The sequence below is a fragment of the Budorcas taxicolor genome, chromosome 14, assembly GCF_023091745.1.
Source record: "Budorcas taxicolor isolate Tak-1 chromosome 14, Takin1.1, whole genome shotgun sequence".
NCBI lineage: Eukaryota > Metazoa > Chordata > Mammalia > Artiodactyla > Bovidae > Budorcas > Budorcas taxicolor.
In genome coordinates this window covers 94,566,495-94,589,236 of record NC_068923.1, presented here as the reverse complement: position 1 = coordinate 94,589,236, position 22,742 = coordinate 94,566,495, and the positions used below count along the sequence as shown (strand labels likewise).

Below are 22,742 nucleotides of genomic sequence, written 5' to 3'. Positions count from 1 at the left end.
GTTCCAGGGCCTGACTGCCGGGTACAAATCCCGGCATGATCCTCAACAAACTACACGGTCTCACTCAGGTCATTTAGCTTCTTTGTGCTTTAGTTTCACTACTTGTAAAATCAAGATAACGAATGACTCTACCTCATACAGTTCTTGGGAGGTTTGAGTGAGCTACTATATATAAGCATTGAGAACGATGCCTGGTGCATAGCCCCTGGAGAAGACAGGGCAACCCACTCCAGTGTTCTTGCCTGGAGAATCCCATGGACAGGGGAGCCTGGCGGGCTGCAGTCCGTGGGGTCACAAAGAGTCAGACGCGACTGTGTAATCACCACTTTCACTGGCACATGGCAGTGCTATGCAAGCATTAACTATCTGTGTAGTTTTCTCAGATCAACAGATGGGAAGGTTCAACCAGCCTTGTATGTGAGTCTGATGTTTTTAAAGAAATCTAAATATCATCTGCTCTATCCACCATGGAAAACCTGCTGGGAATTATCATTGAAATTACGATTTCAAGTTGATTTCATTTACACAGTGAGATATAATAAACAATAATTGGCTTTAGTATCTTGCAATGGAAACATACTTGGTTGGCTGGGAAACCAGGGCATCTTTATGCAGTTGATAACAAGGATACACATTGAAGGTACCAGGCTCCATAGAGACCCCTTCCACTGATGAAAACTCCTTTTCAACCAAACCAAACATTTCCATCATCTTAAATCCTTAAAAAGAGAGAGGGAATAAATAGGCACATTAGGAATTTAAATTTCAAAATTAGTCTATTAAGGATTTAAAAAATCTGGACCCCAGAAAGGAGTTAATTAATATCCTTTGTTTTGGGAAATTCCTGATAGTGCATACCTGCAAGATCAATGCCATCCTTATGCACCAGTGGGCAGGCTGGAAGACAAAACAAAGAAGATAAAACCCTAATTTAGATATTTTCCAAACATATTCTTCCCTTGTCCTGAAAACAGGAAGCTAACATAATCTTTATGGAAGTCAAGTGTAGAGGGAATCCAAACCAGATGTGGCTATGGCTTTTTGCGGATTCCTAGAGACTGAATCACTCTCACTTCTGTTAAAACCAAAGTCCCAGCTTCCTTCTCATCTCCTGGGTCCGTTAAGATCGATGCTGGTCACTTGAGAGCATGTATTGGGAAAAATCTCCCTCCCAGTGTGTTACTCTGATGAGCAGACTTAACACATTTTTGAAAACTGTCTGCCACAGATGTTTAAGAGAGTTTCTTTGAAATACAGATTCTCATCTTTTCAGAAAAAGTCTTTATCAACCTAAACCCTGGACCTGGGAGAGTGGAGGTTCACTTCCATACGCTCTAAACCACAGAACTATGTCTACATAACAAACAGCTCTCCAAGTCCTTTTTCCCTTCAGATCAGGATGGGACTCATTGTTTAACCAGGATAAATATCTCAGCCTTCAAGCAACGTAAGGGCAAATTCCAAAGAACTAACTTGCTGATGCGGTTTCGCAGACAAAAGTAATCAACTCATCTTCAATTTTCTTAAAGGCGTCGAAGTCATCCACAAAGAAGACGTGCCGGGCACTGGGCTTGCTGCCGATGCTGACCAGCTCCGAGTAATCCGCATCAGCCACGCCGACCGCAAAGATGCTGTAGCCTGTGGGGACAGGGAAACAGACTTCTGATTAGACTGCATTGCAAGACACGTCCGCATGTTTAAAATATGTTTATTTAGGAGACCCAGTGGGGGTGGATAATTCGCCCTTCACAGTTCATCAGAAATCTGCTTGTACATAATTAACCCATCATTCCCCGGAGAGATTTTCCATTTTAGAGAGGCTTAAGAGAGCTAGTGCTTGAGACAAAATAGTTACTATTTGAGTAACATCGCTGTTTGCATATTATTAATAACGATTTTTGTATTTATGGGATGAGGCGCAGTTGAAACAGAAACTTTATCTCAATTTTTTTTTTTTTCAGAAGTAGAAACTGGGACATTAACAGGCTTAGAAGCCCGAGGTGGGTCACAGTTCGGTGCTCGACAAGTTGTATTAGGCGAGTCCGTGCCCTGTTGGTCTTGCGCGGTGTAATCTTCATTCTGTGTTCTCCATCTGACAGATGAGAAAGCTGAGGCTGAACGGTTTCTGTGACCGGGTTCCCTGCCCTGGTTCTTTCCATAGCATGGCACTTAACTTTCTTTCTTTTTTCGGCCGTGTCTGCGGCCAGAATGGAACCTGTGTTCCTGCAGTGGAAGCATAGAGCCGTAACCCCTAGACTGCCAGTCAAGTCCTGCACTGCACTTAATTGATGGAGCTTCTCATAATAGAGCATCCCGTATGTAACAAATGTCTTGGAGAAGATACAGCAAGATAACAGACTTGCAACCTGGAAAGTATTTTTAAAGTCACATCGTCCAGACTTAGAAACATGGAGTCACGCTGATGTAGCCTATAAGTGCACATTCAGAACACAGCAAGGCCAGCAGTGTTATCGGTGCCGCCGCTGCTGCTGTTGTTGAGTCCTAAGTGGTGTCGACCCTTTTGCGGCCCCATGGACTGCAGCCCGCCAGGCTCCTCAGTCCAGGAGATTTCCCAGGCAAGGAGTACTGACGTGGTTTGCATTTCCTCCTCCAGGGGAACCAGATCTTTGGATGGGCACGCGGATTCTTTACCACTCGGCCACCGAGGAAACCGTGGTAGCTACTATCACTCATCTGCGTAAAGCTTACCGTCTGATTGCATCTCTCTGGCGATTTTGTTCACATCATCTTGTGACCTTCCATCAGTTATCACCACGATGACCTTGGGGATGCCTCTTCTGGTCCCTGACTCTGCAGTAAACAGGCTATCTCGGACATGCTTAATCGCTTTTCCTGAAACAAAGGAAGGCAACCGTTCAGTTTCGTTCCCTTCCACTTTTGTGTTGCTGGACATGGAAGAGAAGCAACAAAGTTCTTTCATCAGTGAAAAGTCTTTTTAAAAAATCTGCATTAGTACGCTTCAAAAAAATCATTTAAACAATTAGTAACAATTAATTAACAATTAACTTCGGGTTTTAGCTGGGCTTTTGGGGGTCTTACCTGTTTTTGTATTTCCCCCTTTGTATGAGATATGCTTAATTGCATCAAGAAGAGTCTCTTTGGTTTTGTAAGAGTTTAGTTTAAACTCTGTCCTGGGGTCATCAGTGAACTGAACCATGGCAACCTGAAGAGAGAAGGTGTGTTTACTTTCACGTATATCCAGCCTTCCCCTGGGCCAGACAGCACACACCAGAACATGGCTACACTATAGTCTTAGCTTCTTCTTTAGCCCAGTCCACAGTGTCTTTGGTTTAAAATTTCACACAAGCTACAAACCAAATCTGAGGATACATTAACGAGCATTTTTTTTCTCCGAGTGCTTTCAGGAAGTAGATTAAAAGTCTTTCCCTAAAGCACGATGGCCTTCTGCCGTCTCATTTCACAGGTGGAAAAATGGCAGCCAAGGTCTTCTACCTTGACAAAGTTCAGAGAATCGAAGTTCATTCTTTACAAGGATTTCTTTAGGAAACAAGCTTATGAAATAATTGCTACTATTCTACCTTTTTCCAGATCGAGAAACTGAGGAAAAGTCAAGTAACTTATCCAAGATTACTGGCGTGGCCACTGGCAGAACCAACAGTTGACGTCAGGAAATTTGACTTCAAAATCTGCTCTTAATCACTATGATATAAACGCTTCCCAGGTGGCGCTAGTGATAAAGAACCTCCCTGTCAATGCAGGAGATGTAAGAGACGCGGGTTCGATCCCTGGGTCGGGAGGATCCCCTGGAGGAGGGCATGGCAACCCACTCCAGTGTTCTTGGGATCCCTGATGGCTGACGATAAAGAATCTGCCTGCAGTGGGGGAGACCCGGGTTTGATCCCTGGGTCGGGAAAAGGGATCAGATGCTCACACCTCAGTTCAGAAGCCACCTCCTCAAAGAAGCCTCTGTTGATCTCTCAATTTAAAATAAACCAGTAAGTGTAAACCTCAGTTCACAAGCGTGTGTCCCGACCTGGTGAACGTGTGTGTTTGCTGATGTGTGTCTGGATCTCACCCTTCTCCACTTCCTGCCGTGAAGGGTGTGAGCTCCATGAAATCAGGGACAGTCTGTCACACCCACGATGACAGGGCTAACCGAATAAGCCCTCAACAAATGAATATTATTATTCTCAAAGGAATGAATGAGGCTTCTCTGTTCCGCTTGCTCTACAGCCATCGGTGGCCATGACCTCTGTCCTTCAGGATTTAAAGTCCTCAAGGGCGAGGAGAGTGCCAGATGCTCCTCAGCAGGGACTCACATCTGCTCTCTCCCAGCGTACAGGAGACACACACGTGGACATGCCGTCTAACGGGTCTCGGTTTGCTGAGCTCACTCGCTTGGAAGGATGAGCATCGTGCCCAGCTCCATCAGGTGCCAGTGAGCTGATTTTATACTCAGACCTGTCCAGTCTTTCATTTAGACTTGGATCAAATCAGTATAGTTCTTTACCCATATTCCCCAACACGTTGCCGTAATAATAGCCTGGAATAATTATTTAATGCATCGAATGAGTTAATGACCGATCTGTCAGCCTTACTTGGGTTCCATCGGCACCGATCTTGTTCAGAGCTCCGACAGTGCTGTACAGGAAGTTAATGATCTTATTGAAATTTTCATCACCAATGCTCCAGGATCCATCCACCATAAACACCAGGTCAGCTTTGGCAGCTTTACACACTGGAGACCAAGAATGAATAGTGAATCAGAGAAAAGGGGAAAACAGTCGTTATCAAACCAACAAAGCAGATAATGGTTTCCCTCTGGTGACTAGAGCGCCTTCCAGAAGGAAGGTTTTCTGATCATCATTGTTCTCCTATACTCAAGTATCCTGCTCATGACCAAGAAAGCTTCTATCAAACATGCAGAATTAAAGAGAGAAATAAAAACATCAATTTCAGCCTCAAAGAATAGAAATGAGAGAATGGAAAAATGTGGAACTAAACTGATTTAGTGACAGAGGCATCAGCAAACCCCCCAGCGCCTGCTGATTCAAGGGCAGCCCAGGCTCTCAGCCTGCGCCCTGCCCTCTGCTTATCAAGTTAACAGCCTGAGAAGGATTTAGCTTCCAAGAGGAAGGCGTGCCTCACAGTGAAAGCAGATTAACCTCAAACCTGATATGCGTTCGGACTGCAGCCATAAGCAAACTTCAATTTCAGCCTCGCTCAAAAATTCTGTGCCCTTTGGACACCCCCTGATGTCAAGAAATGCATACTACTGCTAGCTCGGGAAAACTTTCATCAATAGTAATACTGACATCAATCCTAACAAACAAGCAAAAAACCAGATTAGCAGAAACCCATTCCACTGAAAGCATTTTCTAAGTCCTGTACCGCATCCTGTTTCAGATTATCTCTGCTTCTTTTCCCTTTGATTAATACAGATCATGGTGGTTGACTCTGTTTTGCGATGAAACAAACAATTTAATCTTTAATAATCTGAATCTTTTAATCTTGGGCCATTGGCACACAAATGTTCTGCAAGATAATGAACATTTTGCTTTTCTTTAGAAAAAAAAGGCTTGATTTTTACTGTATTAACTACAACTACAGTCCCTTAAAGCTAACTACAACTTAAATGGTAAAATAAACCATCTCCAAGTGAGCTAGTACTCCAGGGACAATAAGGATTTGGTGAGGTTGTTCTCCTGAGCTCCTCAATTTACAAAATTTTACATATTTATGGTTTCAATTTAAAGCCGAAAGGGATCACAAGATCCACTCATTATAAGCGTATAAAAGAAAACCTGGCGTTTGCTAGGAAAGAGGAAACCCAGATTAGGTTTTACCTTCAAAGTGAGAGCAAAATCTATCTGAAAATACACTCAAATTGAAAACTGTGTTTAATAAAACAAACGAAAAAGAAAATACATCAAAATGCATGAAGGAACTCTCTCTGGGATATGAAATCGTGCTTTTAATTTTCTTCTTTGTACTCTTCTCTATTTCTTAAAATGGATGTTTATAAATACTCAGTATCACCTGAATAATAAACATTTATAGGTTTTTTAATTAAATACACTCAGGGCAAATAGAACCTAAAATGAATAACATGTTCAAGTTGCAAAAATCCCATTGTCTAAAACCATCATGATGAAAACTACTAACCCAAGAACAGTGTCGCTACATTAGCAATCCTCACTCTCATGACCCTTCCAAATCATGTGTTTCCCATGAGCATTCATGAATATTGACCAAAGATACTCATATTCTGCTATAAATAAAAATATTCTGACCTCAGGGAATCCTGTAATGTCTGTATCAGAACTGTCTAATAAACTCTTCAGTTTGGATCTGTTTTCAGCTCCAATAGTGAAAATCAACACGGACAGTTAAACTAGAGAAAGCTAGAGATGAAGATGGAAGAAGGAAGAGTCTGGAATCCCAAGTAGTCAGTCAGTCAGTTCAGTCACTCAGTCCTTGCGACCCCATGAACTGCAGCCCGCCAGGCCTCCCTGTCCATCACCAACTCCCGGAGCTCACTCAGACTCACGTCCATCGAGTCAGTGATGCCATCCAGCCATCTCATCCTCGGTCGCCCCCTTCTCCTGCCTTCCCTCTTTCCCAGCATCAGGGTCTTTTCCAATGAGTCAGCTTTTTACACCAGGTGGCCAAGGTATTGGAGTTTCAGCTTTAGTATCAGTCCTTCCCATGAATATTCAGGACTGATCTCCTTTAGGATGGACTGGTTGAAGTCCAAGGGATTCTCAAGGGTCTTCTCCAACACCGCAGTTCAAAAGCATCAGTTCTTTGGCGCTCAGCTTTCTTTAGAGTCCAACTCTCACACCCATACGTGACCACAGGAAAAACCACAGCCTTGACGATCCCCGTAGAGCAAAAGCACGAGAAGACGCAGGAGGGCGTAAGGCACGCACGGGGACCTGAAGTTACGCGACTTTGCTGCTAACTGATGCAGAGTGGGAAGCGATGCCACAGTGTAGGCTGGTCACTGAAGCGTCTGCGTGGTGTGCGAGGAAGGGGGTCGGGTTTTATTTTTGTTCTTATCACCTCTTTGTTTCCTTGACCCTTACACTCTCCAGCAGACACCTCTGACTACGCTCCTGTCCTTTGCAGGATATTTGGTCTTGTCCAGAACATCAATAAGACATTTAGTCTACACCAAATAGTTCTTGAAATTTGGTCCTATCCAAAATGTCCATGAGCATATTTGGTGCATGCCAAATGACTTTGGACAGGACCAAATATCATGGATCTTTTGACATGAACCAAACGTCTGCTAAACCTTTGTAAGGTGAGGACAATCATTTTCCATTGTAACTCTGGTATGTAATAGCTACTCTAAAATGCGGGGCAGGGCGTCCCTGGTGACGCAGCGGTCAAGAACCCATCTGCTAATGCAGGAGGCATGCGTTCAGTCCCTGGGCCGGGAAGCACCCACTTGCCAGGGAGCAACCAAGCCCGTGCACCACAACTGGGCCTGTGTTCAGACCCCAGGGGCCACAGCGGCAGTGGCCCCAGCGCCTAGAGCCGGCGCTCACAGCAAGAGAAGCCCCCACACCGCAGCTAGTGAGCAGAGCCCACTTCCCACAACCAGGGAAAAGCCCGCACAGCAGGGAAGTCCCAGCACAGCCGAATACATAGAATTAGGGAAACGCACGGTGAATGGAAGAAGTCTTCTGAAACAGCATTGCAACTATGCGATCCACCTTCCTTCTCCGTCCTCCCCATCTCACCAAGGTTATCTTTCCCAAACAGATTTCTGCAGGTCACCCTCCCTTCAAGCCCAGCCTCCTTGCTCAGGCACACTCACCCTCTCATAACACTACCTTCACTGTTTTCTGTGGCTCACGCTGAAGCACTTATGGTTCCCCAAACACATTATGCGCTTAGATCACCCCGTGATGTTAAGTGTTCATCTCTCCGTTATTTACCTGTAAAACTCACTCTTCAAAATGTAAATCAATCCATGCAAATGAAAATCCAAAGGAAGCTGGAGTAGCAACACTCATAGCCAACAAAACAGACTTAAAAATAAGGACTGTTACAAGAGCTGAGGAAGAGTACTACGTGATTCTCAAAGAATCTACCCAAGATGAGGACGTCACACTTGCAGACATCCGTGCACCCAGCACAGGAGCAGCTCAATGCACAAGGCAAACGCTAACAGCCACAAAAGGGGAAATCAACAGTAACACAGTAATCACGGGGACTAAACACTCCACTGACACCGGTGGGCAGATCATCCAGACAGAAAGTTGATAAGGAAACCAAACCTAAATGATACATTTGACCAGACGGACTCAACTGATGTTTACAGGACATTCCACCCAAAAGCAGCAGAACAGTCTCCTTTCTAGTGCATGTGGAACGTCCTTCAGCATAGCTCATGTCTTGGGTCATAAATCAAGCCTTGGTAAATTTAAGAAAATTGAAATCATATCAAACACCTTTTCCGACCACAATACCGTGGGTGGTGGTGTCCGACTCTTGCAACCCCATGGACTATAGCCTGCCAGGCTCCTCTGACCACAGGATTTTCCAGGAAAGAATACTGGAGTGGGCTTGCTATTTCCTTCTCCAGGGGGTCTCCCCAGCCCAGGGATTAGAATTCAACTACAGGAAAATGTAAATCAAATTCCTCCTCCTTCACAAGTAATTAAATTGCAGCAGCGTTAACTGTTCTCAGTTCTGGGCCACTATGGTATAATCTACGCTAGCTCATTTCCTTGGCTGGTAATTACCTAGGTAAACAGCTATTTCTCTTGCAATACTGAAAATAAGCAGAGGGCAGCAATCATAGATTGTTACGGTACCCCGAGTACTTGGGTAAGTGCTTTGAGAATGAATAGTAGGGCTAATTAATGTTCATTAATGGGATAAAAATATAACCATCACTACTACGTCTGGAAGTTTTCAGAAAGTAACCGTAACGGCTCAAGTAAGAGGTGAAGACAAACTTGTGATGAAGACAGAGAAACACAACCGGGAGCAGCATTTCTGCAGTGAGCTGGAACACTGCGACCCCGGTCTACAGAGTCACAACCTACAAAGCTACACAATCACAACCCACACAGCTACACAATCACAACACACACAGCTACACAATCACAACCCACACAGCTACACAATCACAACCTGCACAACTACACAATCACAACCCACATAGCTACACAATAACAACCTACACGGGTACACAATCACAACCCACACAGCTACACAATCACAACCCGCACAACTACACAATCACAACCCACATAGCTACACAATCACAACCCACACAGCTACACAATCACAACCCGCACAACTACACAATCACAACCCACATAGCTACACAATCACAACCTACACAGGTACACAATCACAACCCACACAGCTACACAATCACAACCCACACAGCTACACAATCACAACCCGCACAACTACACAATCACAACCCACACAGCTACACAATCACAACCCACACAGCTACACAATCACAACCCACACAGCTACACAATCACAATCTACACAGCTACACAATCACAACCTACACGGCTACACAATCATAACCTACACAGTTATAACCTACACCCCCAGGCTACACAACTACTCTTCCTTGGCAAACGTGTCCCATTCTGATATTTTCAATGAAATAGCTATGAAAGAACTCTGTTTGAAAATCTACTTTGTGTGTGCAGATTCTACTTTTAGGTGGCTTTTTATTGAGTATATTTGACATATAACACTGCAAAGATTTAAAGTACACAATATGTTAATTTGATTTATATTTATAATTTACATTTGTTTATATGTAATTTACGTTGTGCATAATGTATGTTTATTTACATTTATATATTGTACTTTGGTTGACGTAGTGATATTTAGCACCTCTGTCTCAGCACATAATTATAGTACAATACTGTTGCCTACATTCTTAACACTGCACATTAGATCGCTATGTCTTACTTGCTACTCATTGCAAATCTGTTCCCCCTAAGGGTCTGATATAAGCACTTGTATTAAGGCGAAACTATCTTTTATTAATACCTTGGTTTTTAAATGAAGAAACAAACAAATCCAACAGAAATCCAAAACCTAAAATCACATCATGATTACATCATGTTTTTTACCTTCTTTTGCTGGTGGGATGGTTGGAGGGAACGTCGGTGGCTGAGTAGGAAGCGATTCTGAAAAGCAGAGAAGAACATCAGTTAACCGTCTCATCTGTGAAGAGAGGGAGGTCATGGAGTCATAACTCTTCGGGGGAGTCAATGATTCTGACAGCTGTCTTCTTTGAGAACTTAGTGAATTTAGGGCCCGCTGTAAATCAGCCAAAGCCCATGAAAGCTGGTTCCAACCATCTCCTCAACCGCAGACCGAAGGCTTGAAATGCCATTTTGCCACAGTCCAGTTCACCCAGCAGGAGTCGGCGCAGTCAAACCGTCAGTTCAAAGTGGCTTCAACGCTGCTTTGAGGCGGGGCCCTCCAGCCTATTCCAGACGAGTCTCTGCTGCTTTCACTACAGAGCAGCTCCCTTCTGCCTGAAGACGGACCATCAGTCCACGTCCACGAGCACCTCCTCCCTGTTCACCCTGCATTCTCAGGACATGGGCCCCAAGAGCCGATTCACCCTCGGCCGTGGTCAGACCGCGCCTGGGAAACTCAGCTCTGAGAACCAGACAGCAGGACCGTGGGAGGCTGCAGCGCGTCCTGATCAGTGTAACCCGGGTGAGGGGGGCTGAGAAACGTGTCAAGCGCAGAGGTGCGGTTAGGTTAAAGGCCATGGACATGGTCACATAAGAGCTGTGACTTTCCTACCAATTCACATGGCAGGGCACCAGGAAGCTACGGCATCGTTAAGTGGAGTAAACATCCTAATGTTATTTTTTGCATATTCTTTTTTAAAAAATTCTTATTTGACACTAAAGAAAACTTGAGAATATTATCTTTCTTATCCCAGTATGCTGCTGCTGCTGCTAAGCCGCTTCAGTCACGTCCGACTCTGTGCAAGCCCATAGACGGCAGCCCACCAGGCTCCGCCATCCCTGGGATTCTCCAGGCAAGAGTACTGGAGTGGGCTGCCATTTCCTTTTCCAATTTATGAAAGTGAAGAGTGGAAGTGAAGTTGCTCAGTTGTGTCCGACTCTTAGTGACCCCATGGACTGCAGCCTACCAGGCTCCTCTGCCCATGGGATCTTCCAGGCAAGAGTACTGGAGTGGGGTGCCATTGCTTTCCCCGATCCCAGTATAATACAAGGGAAAACTCTCAACTAATCAGGGGGATGTTTAGCCTCTGGAGACAGTAAGCGCCAAACAGCTGGAAGGATTTGAGCTCAGGCAGGCTGTTCGCTGTGAATGCTGTAAGGGGGCACCTTCACTGGCAGGAAGGTTGGAGGAGATGAATGTTAAGGTCTCTTCCAATTCCAGGAACCAATAAAATGACATTATTGAGTAAAGCAATTCAACCTTTAAAGGGATGAGGTAACTGTATTACTGATACAGAAAAATGTTTCAGATTAGTTATTATATGAAATGAAACAGAATACAATGGTATGATCCCATTTGTGAAACAAAAAATTCTATTTAACTGATTAATACAGGTTTATCTATATATATCTATGCAGTAATATATCTAATACACACACACATAACTACATACAACAGGCAGAATTTCTTGGAGGAGATCAAGCTGATATAAATGAGCTTGGAGGGGAAGAAAAAATGAAAAAAGGGGGGCATCCTCTGGTGGCCTGGTGGGTAGGATTCGATGCTTTCACTGAAGAGGCCCAGGTTTGATCCCTGGTCAGGAAACCGTATCATGCGCCACACAGCATGGCCAAAATACAGAAGAAAGACAAAACAAGAGCAGGATGGCAAAAGAAGGAAGGTGGCAACACACTCTGTGCATTCTGTTGCGTTATTAGAGACAGAGGAAACCACTTTGATATTTTAAAGGCAATTTTTTGGCAACTAAAAATTTTCACAAGTAAAAACATTTGAGACATTTTAGTATTAAAACTAGGATTGCAAAACATGTTTGAAAGCACTATAAAATATTTCTAAAGCCTAAAATCTGTGGAAGCAGCTGGTTGTCTTTATAATGGTGCATTTTCTTCAATGTGAAAAGCTGAGATAAATCGCAAGTTCAGTCAATAAATTCGAGAACCAAATCCACGAGTGCCTGTGGCAGCCAGATTAATATGTTTGGTCAGAACATCTGGCCCAAGAACCTCTTGGTAAGAACCACAGTGAACTGGCGAGAGTGCTTATATCCTCTGCGGGCACACAGGTGGTCCCCGTCCTCGAGTCTGGGAGAAGCTGTCCCAGAGGAGGGAACAGTCTCGGTCTGCATTTGCTCTCGGAGGTTGAGCTGGGGCCAGTGGGTAGAAGCTCTGCGATGGCAGAAGTCCCCACACAAGGAAAACGTTTACATCAAGCAGAGCTTTCCAAGTGAATCCTGGACGGGCCGTTAACAGTGGTGAGGTTAGGGTTAAGGGAAGCCGAACTAGACCAGGGGCCCCAACTCAAATATTTTTAGAGGTCAGGCACATAATGAATGGGAGCAAAGAACTCTGCCTAAACATTCAGGAATAACAAACTTCAGAGCGTGTACACTGTCCAAAGACGCGGAAGTTACTAGCTTTCCATACGTTTAGCTGCATGAGGATATGTGAGCCCTGTGTTGTCAGAGCTTTCGAATTTTCGAGAATACTTTAAAACTTAAAAAAAAAAAAAAAATGGCCCAGAGAAAACATGTGTGATGGGAGCTCTAACCGCATGGCTGTGGTTTCTGACTTTCAGGAAGACAGCAAGAGGGACTTCCCTGATGGCCCGGAGTTAGGACCCCGACTCCCACTGCAGGGCGCAAGACCACCCCTTGGTGGGGAGCTCAGGCCCTGCACACCACACGGTGTGGCCTAAAGATTTTTTATTTAAAGGGAAGAAGAGCGATACCAAAAATATTTGTTCAATAAAATAAAATGCAGTTGCAAAGTCCTCAGCGGGGTCTTTCCAGTGGATCTTTACCACCACCAAACTAAGCTAAGAAAAAAGGTATTTAATTTTATTGTAAGCAAACAGCAGCTCAGAGACGTTAAACTGCCTAAGGCAACAATGGAGAAAAGGACCCCACACAAGCTTTTTAGACTTTAAATCTGAAGCCCTAACAGGCATCTAATAATTTCAAAATTATATAATCCTCTGCCCAAAACCAAATTCTAATGAGCAATAAAACTCAAGAAGAGACTGCTACGTTCTCCAACATGGATAAAACTCAAAAACACACGCTGAGCGAAAGATACCAGACGCAAAAGACTACCTGTCGCATACTTCCATTTTTACGAAATGTCTGGAAGAGACAAATGTGTAAGAACAGAACGTAGGCTGCCTGGAGCCGACTGTGGGAGGAGGGCTCGCTGCGGACGAGCCTGACGGATCTCCAGGCGGTGGGAACGTCCCAACACTGAGCTGCAGCGAAGGCTGCAGAGCTCTCAAAATGTGCCAGAAGTCACTGACTTGTACACTTGGGGTGAATCTTAAGGAGTGCAAAGTATACCTCAAAAATACACGTGATGTAAAATGTTGACTTCCAGTGTTATGAAATAAAGTCCTCGTGCTGGAAAGCAGATGATTCCACTAGCTACACTTTCACTGTCTGTGTTTGAAGATTGTATATTGATGGTGATTTTTTGTGTGTGTACAGAGAAACTGAAAGACCTATACAGCTGGGTAGCGGAACTTTCTAAACGCCAGACACGTGAGAGAGATCGTCGGCCACCTATTCGGACACCAGTCCTTGAGGACTGCAAGTTTAAGGTCAAGACACTGAGTTGGGGACACACCAGTATCTCCCAGAATTCAGTACCAATCAAACCACTTCAATGCTTATGGCCTCTAGGTCAGGAATCTTTGATTAAAAGGGTACCAGGCAGTTACCACCTTCCTTGCCATTTAGACTGCGTAGAAAGTGCTCTGTTTCCCTTTTAGACTCTGCCTTTCCCTTGCGTGCGTCAGATCCCCTGCCAATTTGGAAAAAGCGTCAGAGCCTCTTGAGGAGGCAAGGCCGGGTCGGCCAGCTGGCACGTCCTGGCCCCACTCCCACCCCCGAGGCTGGAGTGCTGGGCCATTGTTCCAGTGTCAGGACCCAGCTCTTACACTTCATCTCACACTCCAGGCCCCACAGATGTTCCTGATGGAAGCCTCACAATAGGGGCCATTGTTTCAAGCACTTTGCCTGCCTACGGCCTTACAGTCCCCTGGGGCAACAGGCAGAGCTGGGGAAATCCACAGACAGCGGGCCACAGGCAGTGAGTTCCGGGGCTGGGTACAAAGAGCAGCGTTGGTAGCACAGATATTCCAGGGCACAGTGGCTAATGTTTTCATAGACGGAATAAGGCTTCTGAACCAAAACCATGTTCCTAAAATACTGCTTGTTCAGGGATACAGGGCTCAAGAGAGAACGCCTTTGACTTACGTGTTTTTCCCATTATGCTCACGCTGGGTCCCTCCATCTCCTGGAGCTTTGTGTAAACACTGATTTTATATTCTGAATCAGGCTGAAGTCCATAGAAGCAATGCCTGTTTGTCCCGCCACCCAAAGTGGATTCTTGCTTTTGTGTATCTATAATCAAAACAAAACATATATGACAAAACATACATACATGAATTTTTTTTTAATAGCCACCAATAGAGGATTTGCTTCTAAAACACTTAGTATGTAAGGCCTATTCAGATAACTCCAGAATGAATTAAACTTGTTTGAGTGATTGTATCTTTTTTTTAAAGAATTAATATATCCACTGTTTTTCTTTAATAATTGAAAATTGAATTTTATATGTTCAGAAATGAGATTGACTAGTAAAAGGCTGTTGAGGACTTAACAAATAGAGAATTGTTCCTGTTTATAATTATATGCACACATCTGCACTGATCTTTTGGACAGGTGCGGAGGTAAATATATTATTTTTTAAAAATTAGGATTCCCAATATGACTGAGAGCTTATTTTAGTACCAGGCTCTGTGTGTGCAGGCTAAGCACTTTGGTCATGACCGACACTTTGCGACCCCATGGACTGTAGCCCACCAGGCTCCTCTATCCACAAGATTCTGCAGGCATGAATACTGGAGTGGGTTGCCATGACCCCCTCCAGGGGACCCTCCCAGGCCAGGGATCGAACCTGTGTCTCTTAGGATGTCTCCTGCATGGACAGGCAGGTTCTTTACCTCTAGCACCACGAGGGAAGACCACCAGGCTCTGTGCTTGGTGTTTAACGATAAAAGCACAACAAAGGTAACAATGGCCAACATGTACTTAGCACTCACCACACAGCAGGCACTGCTCTAAGGATTTTACATGTATTAATTCATTTGATCCTTATAATTATCCCCAATTTAAAGACAAGAAACTGAAGACCAGAAAAATTAGTAGTTTACGCAAGTCCATACACTAAGTAGCTGAACTAAAATGTAAATTCCAAACTTAGAAGTCCAGTCTCAGAGGATGTTGCTTTAATTTCCATTAGTCTCTTGGACTGCAAGGAGATCCAACCAGTCCATTCTAAAGGAGATCAGCCCTGGGTGTTCTTTGGAAGGAATGATGCTAAAGCTGAAACTCCAGTACTTTGACCACCTCATGCGAAGAGCTGACTCGTTGGAAAAGACTGACGCTGGGAGGGATTGGGGGCAGGAGGAAAAGGGGACAACAGAGGATGAGATGGCTGGATGGCATCACTGACTCGATGGACGTAAGCCTGAGTGAACTCCGGGAGTTGGTGATGGACAGGGAGGCCTGGCGTGCTGCGATTCATGGGGTCACAAAGAGTCGGACACGACTGAGCAACTGAACTGAACTGAACTGAACTGAATATACCATGTGCTGTGCTAAGTCACTTCAGTCGTGTCTGACTCTTTGCAACCCCATGGACTACAGCACGCCAGGCCTCCCTGTCCATCACCAAAACCCGGAGCTTACTCAAACTCATATCTATTGAGTTGGTGATGCCATCCAACCATCTCATCCTCTGCCGTCCCCTTCTCCTCCCACCTTCAGTCTTTCCCAGCATCAGGGTCTTTTCCAGTGAGTTAGTTCTTCACATCAGGTGGCCAAAGTATTGGAGGTTTAGCATCAGTCCTTCCAATGAATATTCAGGACTGATTTCCTTTAGGATTGACTGGTTGGATCTCCTTGCAGTCCAAGAGACTCTCAAGAGTCTTCTCCAACACCACAGTTTTAAAGCATCAATCCTTTAGCACTCAGCTTTCTTTATAGTCCAACTCTCACATCAATACATGACTACTGGAAAAACCATAGCTTTGACTAGAAGGACTTTTTTCAGCAAAGTAATGTCTCTGCTTTTTAATATGCTGTCTAAGTTGGTCATAACTTTTCTTCCAAGGAGTGTCTTTTAATTTCATGGCTGCAGTCACTATCTACAGTGATTTTGGAGCCCCCCGAAATAAAGTCTGACACTGTTTCCATTGTTTCCCCATCTATTTCCCATGAAGTGACAGGACTGGATGCCATGATCTTAGTTATCTGAATGTTGAGCTTTAAGCCAAATTTTTCGCTCTCCTCTTTCACTTTCATCAAGAGGCTTTTTAGCTCCTCTTCACTTTCTGCCATAAGGGTGATGTCATCTGCGTATCTGAGGTTTTTTATATTTCTTCCAGCAATCTTGATTCCAGCTTGTGCTTCATCCATCCTGGCGTTTCTCATGATGTACCCTGCATATAAGTTAAATAAGCAGGTTGACAATATACAGCCTTGAAATACTCCTTTCTTAATTTGGAACTGGTTCTAACTGTTGCTTCCTGGCCTGCATACAGATTTCTCAGGAAGCAGGTCAGGTGGTCTGGTATTCCCATCTCTTGAAGAATTTTCCACAGTTTGTTGTGATCCACACAGTCAAAGGCTTTGGCATAGTCAATAAAGCTGAAGCAAATGTTTTTCTGGAATTCTCTTGCTTTCCAACAGATGTTGGCAATTTGATCTCTGGTTCCTCTGCCTTTTCTAAATCCAATTTGAACATCTGGAAGATCACAGCTCATGTACTATTAAAGCCTGGCTTGGAGAATTTTGAGCATTACTTTATTAGCGTGTGAGATCAGTGCAATTGTGTGGCAGTTTGAACATTCTTAGGCATTGCCTTTCTTTGGGATTGGAATGAAAACTGACCTTTTCCAGGCCTATGGCCACGGCTGAGGTTTCCATATTTGCTGGCATATTGAGTGCAGCACTTTCACAGCATCATGTTTTAGGATCTGAAATAGCTCAGTTGGAATTCCATCACCTCCACTAGCTTTGTTCGTAGTGATGCTTCCTGAGGTCCACTTGACTTCACATTCCAGGATGTCTAGTTTTAGGTGAGTGATCACACCGTCGTGGTTATCTGGGCTGAGAAGATCTTTGTATAGTTCTTCTGTGTATTCTTGCCACCTCTTAATATCTTCTGCTTCTGTGAGGTCTATACCATTTCTGTCCTTTATCGAGCCCATCTTTGCATGAAATGTTCCCTTGGTATCTCTAACTTTCTTGAGGAGATCTCTAGTCTTTCCCATTCTAATGTTTTCCTCTATTTCTCTGCATTGTTCACTGAAGTAGGTTTTATCCATGGACAAATCATGATTTTTAAAAAATGTAATTAAAGTAAGGCCATCTGTTGAATGGAATCTGAAATTTATTTTTATAATTGTCAATATTAAAGAACTTCAAAAGTGAACTTTATAATATGTTTAGTAATATATTTCTTTCAAACATTATAGGTCTACCTCAATATTTTCTTTATTAGATATTATAGAAAATGATGAAATTGAAACTATTTAAGGTGTTTGTGAGATTTAAATAGCTGTGAAAGGAACTTAAGAGTAAGAAAATATTAGGAAACCCTGCCTTCTGCTTGGCTGATATCCAAGCTCAGCCTTGGGTTCCTAGGCTCAGAACCCGGTAACAGCAGCTTTATTTTGACCCTAACCACTCTGGAGCCTCCTGCAAGCTTCTGTGAGCCACCTGTAATACAAACGTTTCCCAAATCCTATGCATGGATCGTCTTTACCTATCTCCACAAAAACTTGTGAGACTCTCCAGGAATTGATTCTAGAAATGTACTTTCTGTCATTTCTTCTATTTCTCATGAATACCACGTACGTTATAGACCCTTGACAACAGAGTACAAACAGGTTTCACCGCTGCATAACAAAACAAAGCCTACGAATCATTGGGAAGCTGGAACAAGCGCTGGGAAATTAACAGGAAACGGAAGCAGGTTGCTCCCAAGGCTGACAGAGCAGGGTACACACACGGGGGTGGGTCTGCATGTGTGACTCACAGCCTTGCCTTAAAGAAAAGCATTTAAACTGATCAAATGATGACTAATTTCCTTGCCCTCTTGTGCCAAAAGCCAGAAGTTAATATTTTTTTTTGGAACAAGGGGGAAAATCTGTCACTGAGCCCTCATTCTCATGAAGTCATGCTAAACACATTCTTTGGGTGACTATAATGCACCAATTTGACTCCCAAGTGGCTCAGGAGGGGTTACTGAGATCTACAAGCAAAGAAGTTCCCAGATCCAGTAAACTCAGTTGGAATCTGATGATACATGCTTTCCACTCTCTGGGTCTTTCAAATCCTGTGACCCCTGAACATGGTATCAGTGCTTCAAAAAGTTGAATCTTGGGAACAGGCTCGCTTCATATGATCTTTTGTTTTGGGATCTGGTCCCTAATAATGTAGGCTCTCCACTATGCTGCAATTGTCTATTCTGGTTAATAGATGACAGAGAACTAGACATTTCAGCGCCGAAAGACAGAAGACAAGGTGAGCATCTTTGAAACTTAGGAAAAAATCAGGCTAAAAAGAAATTTACCAAGTTAACGGGATTAGGGAGGGAATACAGTGTGAGGTGCATATCTCCATCCACCCGCAGGTGCCACGTCGATTCAAACACGGCAGGGCAGAGAGATGGCACTCTGCAGCGGCTGGAGAACTGACGGAGGCTCTCAGGGGTTCCAAGGCACTCAAAACCAGCCCAGAGCCTCTCAAACGCTGGTCTGTCCTAAAATACCGAAAGCCTACAGTTTAATTTGGAAAGTCTAATGCCTGACTCGAAAGCATATTGGATTTCACTCTCTAGAGAGGACTTGATCCTTCTGGTAATCTTTCTTTTCTTTCTTCTTGGCTATGAAAAAACTGTCATAATATTTACACAAGTAGAGGACAGCTGTTGTTTTTGCCTGTCTAACATGTGATCTTTTTTTCGTTGAACCTGACGCTGGTCTTTTGACTTGGGAAGGCCTGGGTAAGAACGCCCAGCTCTCCCCAGACACAGGCTGGGAAAGAGCCAGGTCTCACTCGCCGTTGAGTCCATGCATATTCCATGAACTCAGTGACAGATTCAGGGGGATGCGACCCCAAACCAGGCCAACATGACTCGAGGTCCTGGACTTCTGTGGGAATTGCTGAGAGAGAAGAGCTTCCTTCTAACTAAGACGGTGAAGCTGAAGCTAGGAGGATGTACGTCTGGACATGACCGGGCCGGCTCTCCGTCTGGCTGAGAAGGAAGGCGGAGGAGAGAGAGCGGGGAATGCGGTCCGGCTTCCCCTTGGCGAGGGCATCTGAACCCCGCGGCTTCCACGCGCCTGAGGCAGACGCTGGGGGATGTCTCGGTGCGCTAGGTATGGGTGACCTTTCCATCTGAGTCCCTGTTATTTGTGCTTTTTACCATTTAGAAACAAAGCAAGCACACCTGAATGATATAGCCTTGCTGCTTTATTCACAAACTCCTTGGAGATTTATAGGTATGACCACAGGAAAAGTCCTCAAAAGAAGTCATTTGGGAAAAACGGAGGCTCAGAGAAGAACACTGACCAGCTGTCGGGTTAGAGCAGAAATCTACCGACTTCATCTCAGTAAAAGTGCATGAGATCAGACATGGGGGATTCAAAACACAGAGAGAGCGGCGCCCGTCAGGCAGTGGGACTTTGGCAGTGCGTACCCGTGTGCCGAGGCGCGTCTGTCGTGTCTGACTCTGTGCAGCCCCATGGACTGCAGCCCGCCAGGCTCCTCTGTCCATGGGACTCTCCAGGCAGGAACACTGGAGCGGGTTGCCATGCCCTCCTCCTGGGGATCTTCCTGCCCAGGGACTGAACCTGCCTCTCTTCCGGCTCCCGCATTGGCAGGCGGGCTCTTCACTACTAGCGCCACCTGGGAAGCCCAGGAGTTTGGCAGAGGCATTCAGAAATAAGCCAGCCTGGGGTAAGGCTCTTCTCTATCATGCAGAGAAACTGGGTCCCGTCCCCTCTAATTTCTCCTCTGGTTGAAGCGGAAGGACTGACACTTCTGCAGAGGCAGCACGGGTAGCCAGCGGGAGGTGTTCCCGAGGTGAAACAGCGGAGCCCAGGGACGCAGGCACCCGTGGGAGAAGGCACATCTGATCACATGTCCAACAGCAGCGATCAGGAATGAGGATCACATCGCTCTGTGAGATAAAGAAACTCAACCCAATTCTTCCCCAGTGCAAAGTGGAAAGACTTCAAGGCATGAATTAGGAGGTGGGGATTAACATATACGCAGTAATATACATACAATAGATAATCAGCAAGGACCTACCCTGTAGCACTCAGCACTCTAACAGCCTACTGGGAAAAGAATCCAAAGCACACACTTATGTACAGCTTAATCGGTGGCTGTACACCCAACACAAACATGACATTATAAATCAACTGTATTCCAGTACACAATAAAAATTAAATAAAAAAACAAAGTGGAAAGACTATTCCCTACCCTAAATCGTATAAGTTAAAATATTGAAACATATTCCCCCACGTTAACTCCCACCCCTGGCTATCAGTTAGAATCTGTTGCTGTCTAGTTGGTTAATAATATGCAGCTGGACACCTGAGTGAATAAGATGTAGGCTCATTGGGCTAATAAATTGCTCAGCTATAACTGCTGATGAAAAATAAACTGAACAACACTTTTGTTCATTCTTGCTGAATTGAGACTGTTGAGGCTCAGCTGAAGAGGTTTTTGGAAGCCTGAAAATAATCCTGGCAAAATACAAATTAATTTAACTAGAAGATAAGAAGGAAGCGGGGACTCGTATTTCTAGTAAAACACTTGGCTTCAGCGAGAGCTTGTGTGTGTGTGTGTGTGTGTGTGTGTGTGTGTGCGCGCGCGCGCGCGTGTGTGTGTGCACACACTCAGTCGCTCAGTCGTGTCTGACTCTTTGCAGCTACATCGACTGTAACCTGCCAGGCTCCTCTGTCCATGGGATTCCCCAGGCGAGAACCCTGGAGTGGGCTGCCATTTCCTCCGCCAGGGGACCTTCCCGAGCCAGATACTGAACCCACATCTCCCGCATCTCCAGAATCTGCAGGAGGATTCTTTAAACTGAGTCACCTGGGAGGTCCACCAAGAGCTTATTGAGGTTTTAAGTGACCAGATCAACGTTATCAGACACATCAGTCACATTGTCTGATAAGAATCCCAATGCTATTTGTAAAAGCATTTAATAAAAAAAAATACGCTGATGGATTTCACTAATTTCTTGATAAAGACAGTTTTGATATCTTTATGTCAATCTGTATAAACATGATTTTCAATGAAAGCTAATGACTATCTGCAGGAGCCTCCGTCCCATCCTGTCAACTTCTTAAATGGTGTCTTACATGAAAATACTCTGGGGTAATTTGGATGTGTGATCTTCATAGTTACTATGTCGCTAAGGCTTAACAAGTACCACCAAATGTGATAACTGTCAACTGTTGTATATTAAAGTATGACTCAGCTAGTCTTAAAAAGATAAATGGAACATGACTCCTCAAGACTTTATAGGTATTGTCAACAGTTGCATATCTTTCACCTAACTCTGCTTCAGTTCAGTTCAGTAGCTCAGTCGTGTCCGACTCTGCGACTCCACAGACTGCAGCCCGCCAGGCCTCCCTGTCCATCACCAGCTCCCAGAGTTCACTCAAACTCATGTCCATCGAGTCGGTGATGCCGTCCAACCACCTCATCCTCTGTCATCCCCTTCTCCTCCCGCCTTCAATCTTTCCCAGTATCAGGATCTTTTCCAAAGAGTCAGTTCTTTGCATCAGGGGGACAAAATATTGGAGTTTCAGCTTCAGCATCAGTCCTTCCAATGAATATTCAGGACTGACTTCTTTTAGGATTGACTGGTTGTGTCTCCTTGAAGTCCAAGGGACTCTCAAGAGTCTTCTCCAACACCACAGTTCAAAAGCATCAGTTCTTCGGCACTCAGCCTTCTTCACAGTCCAACTCTCACATCCATACATGACTACTGGAAAAACCATAGCTTTGACTACACGGACCTTTGTTGGCAAAGTAATGTCTCTGCTTTTTAATATGCTGTCTATGTTGGCCATAGCTTTCCTTCCAAGGAGTAAGTGTCTTTTAATTTCATGGCTGCAATCACCATCTGCAGTGATTTTGGAGTCCAAAAATATAAAGCCTTTCACTGTTTCCCCATGTATTTTCCATGAAGTGATGGGACCAGATGCCATGATCTTAGTTTTCTGAATGTTGAACTTTAAGCTTTTTCACTCTCCTCTTCCACTTTCCTCTAGAGGTTCTTTAGTTCTTCACTTTCTGCCATAAGGGTCGTGTCATCTGCGTATCTAAGGTTATTGCTATTTCTCCCAGCAATCTTGATCCCAGCTTGTGCCTCCTCCAGCCCAGCATTTCTCATGATGTACTCTACATATAAGTTAAATACGCAGGATGACAATATACAGCCTTGACGTACTCC

The 22,742-nt window shown here is 44.5% G+C and overlaps 1 protein-coding gene across 1 annotated transcript in view; it reads right to left on the bottom strand.

Moving 5' to 3' along the window:
* COL14A1 (collagen type XIV alpha 1 chain) overlaps nt 1-22,742 on the bottom strand; it is a 226,611-nt gene that overhangs the window by 92,514 nt on the left and 111,355 nt on the right. Inside the window, exons 24-31 of the mRNA XM_052651718.1 lie at nt 14,453-14,599; nt 10,110-10,166; nt 4,581-4,720; nt 3,061-3,184; nt 2,710-2,853; nt 1,474-1,638; nt 859-897; nt 581-719 (exon numbers count right to left, since the gene is read on the bottom strand). Of these exons, the coding sequence (XP_052507678.1) occupies nt 581-719; nt 859-897; nt 1,474-1,638; nt 2,710-2,853; nt 3,061-3,184; nt 4,581-4,720; nt 10,110-10,166; nt 14,453-14,599 (955 nt within the window). The remainder of the gene's footprint in view (nt 1-580; nt 720-858; nt 898-1,473; nt 1,639-2,709; nt 2,854-3,060; nt 3,185-4,580; nt 4,721-10,109; nt 10,167-14,452; nt 14,600-22,742) is intronic.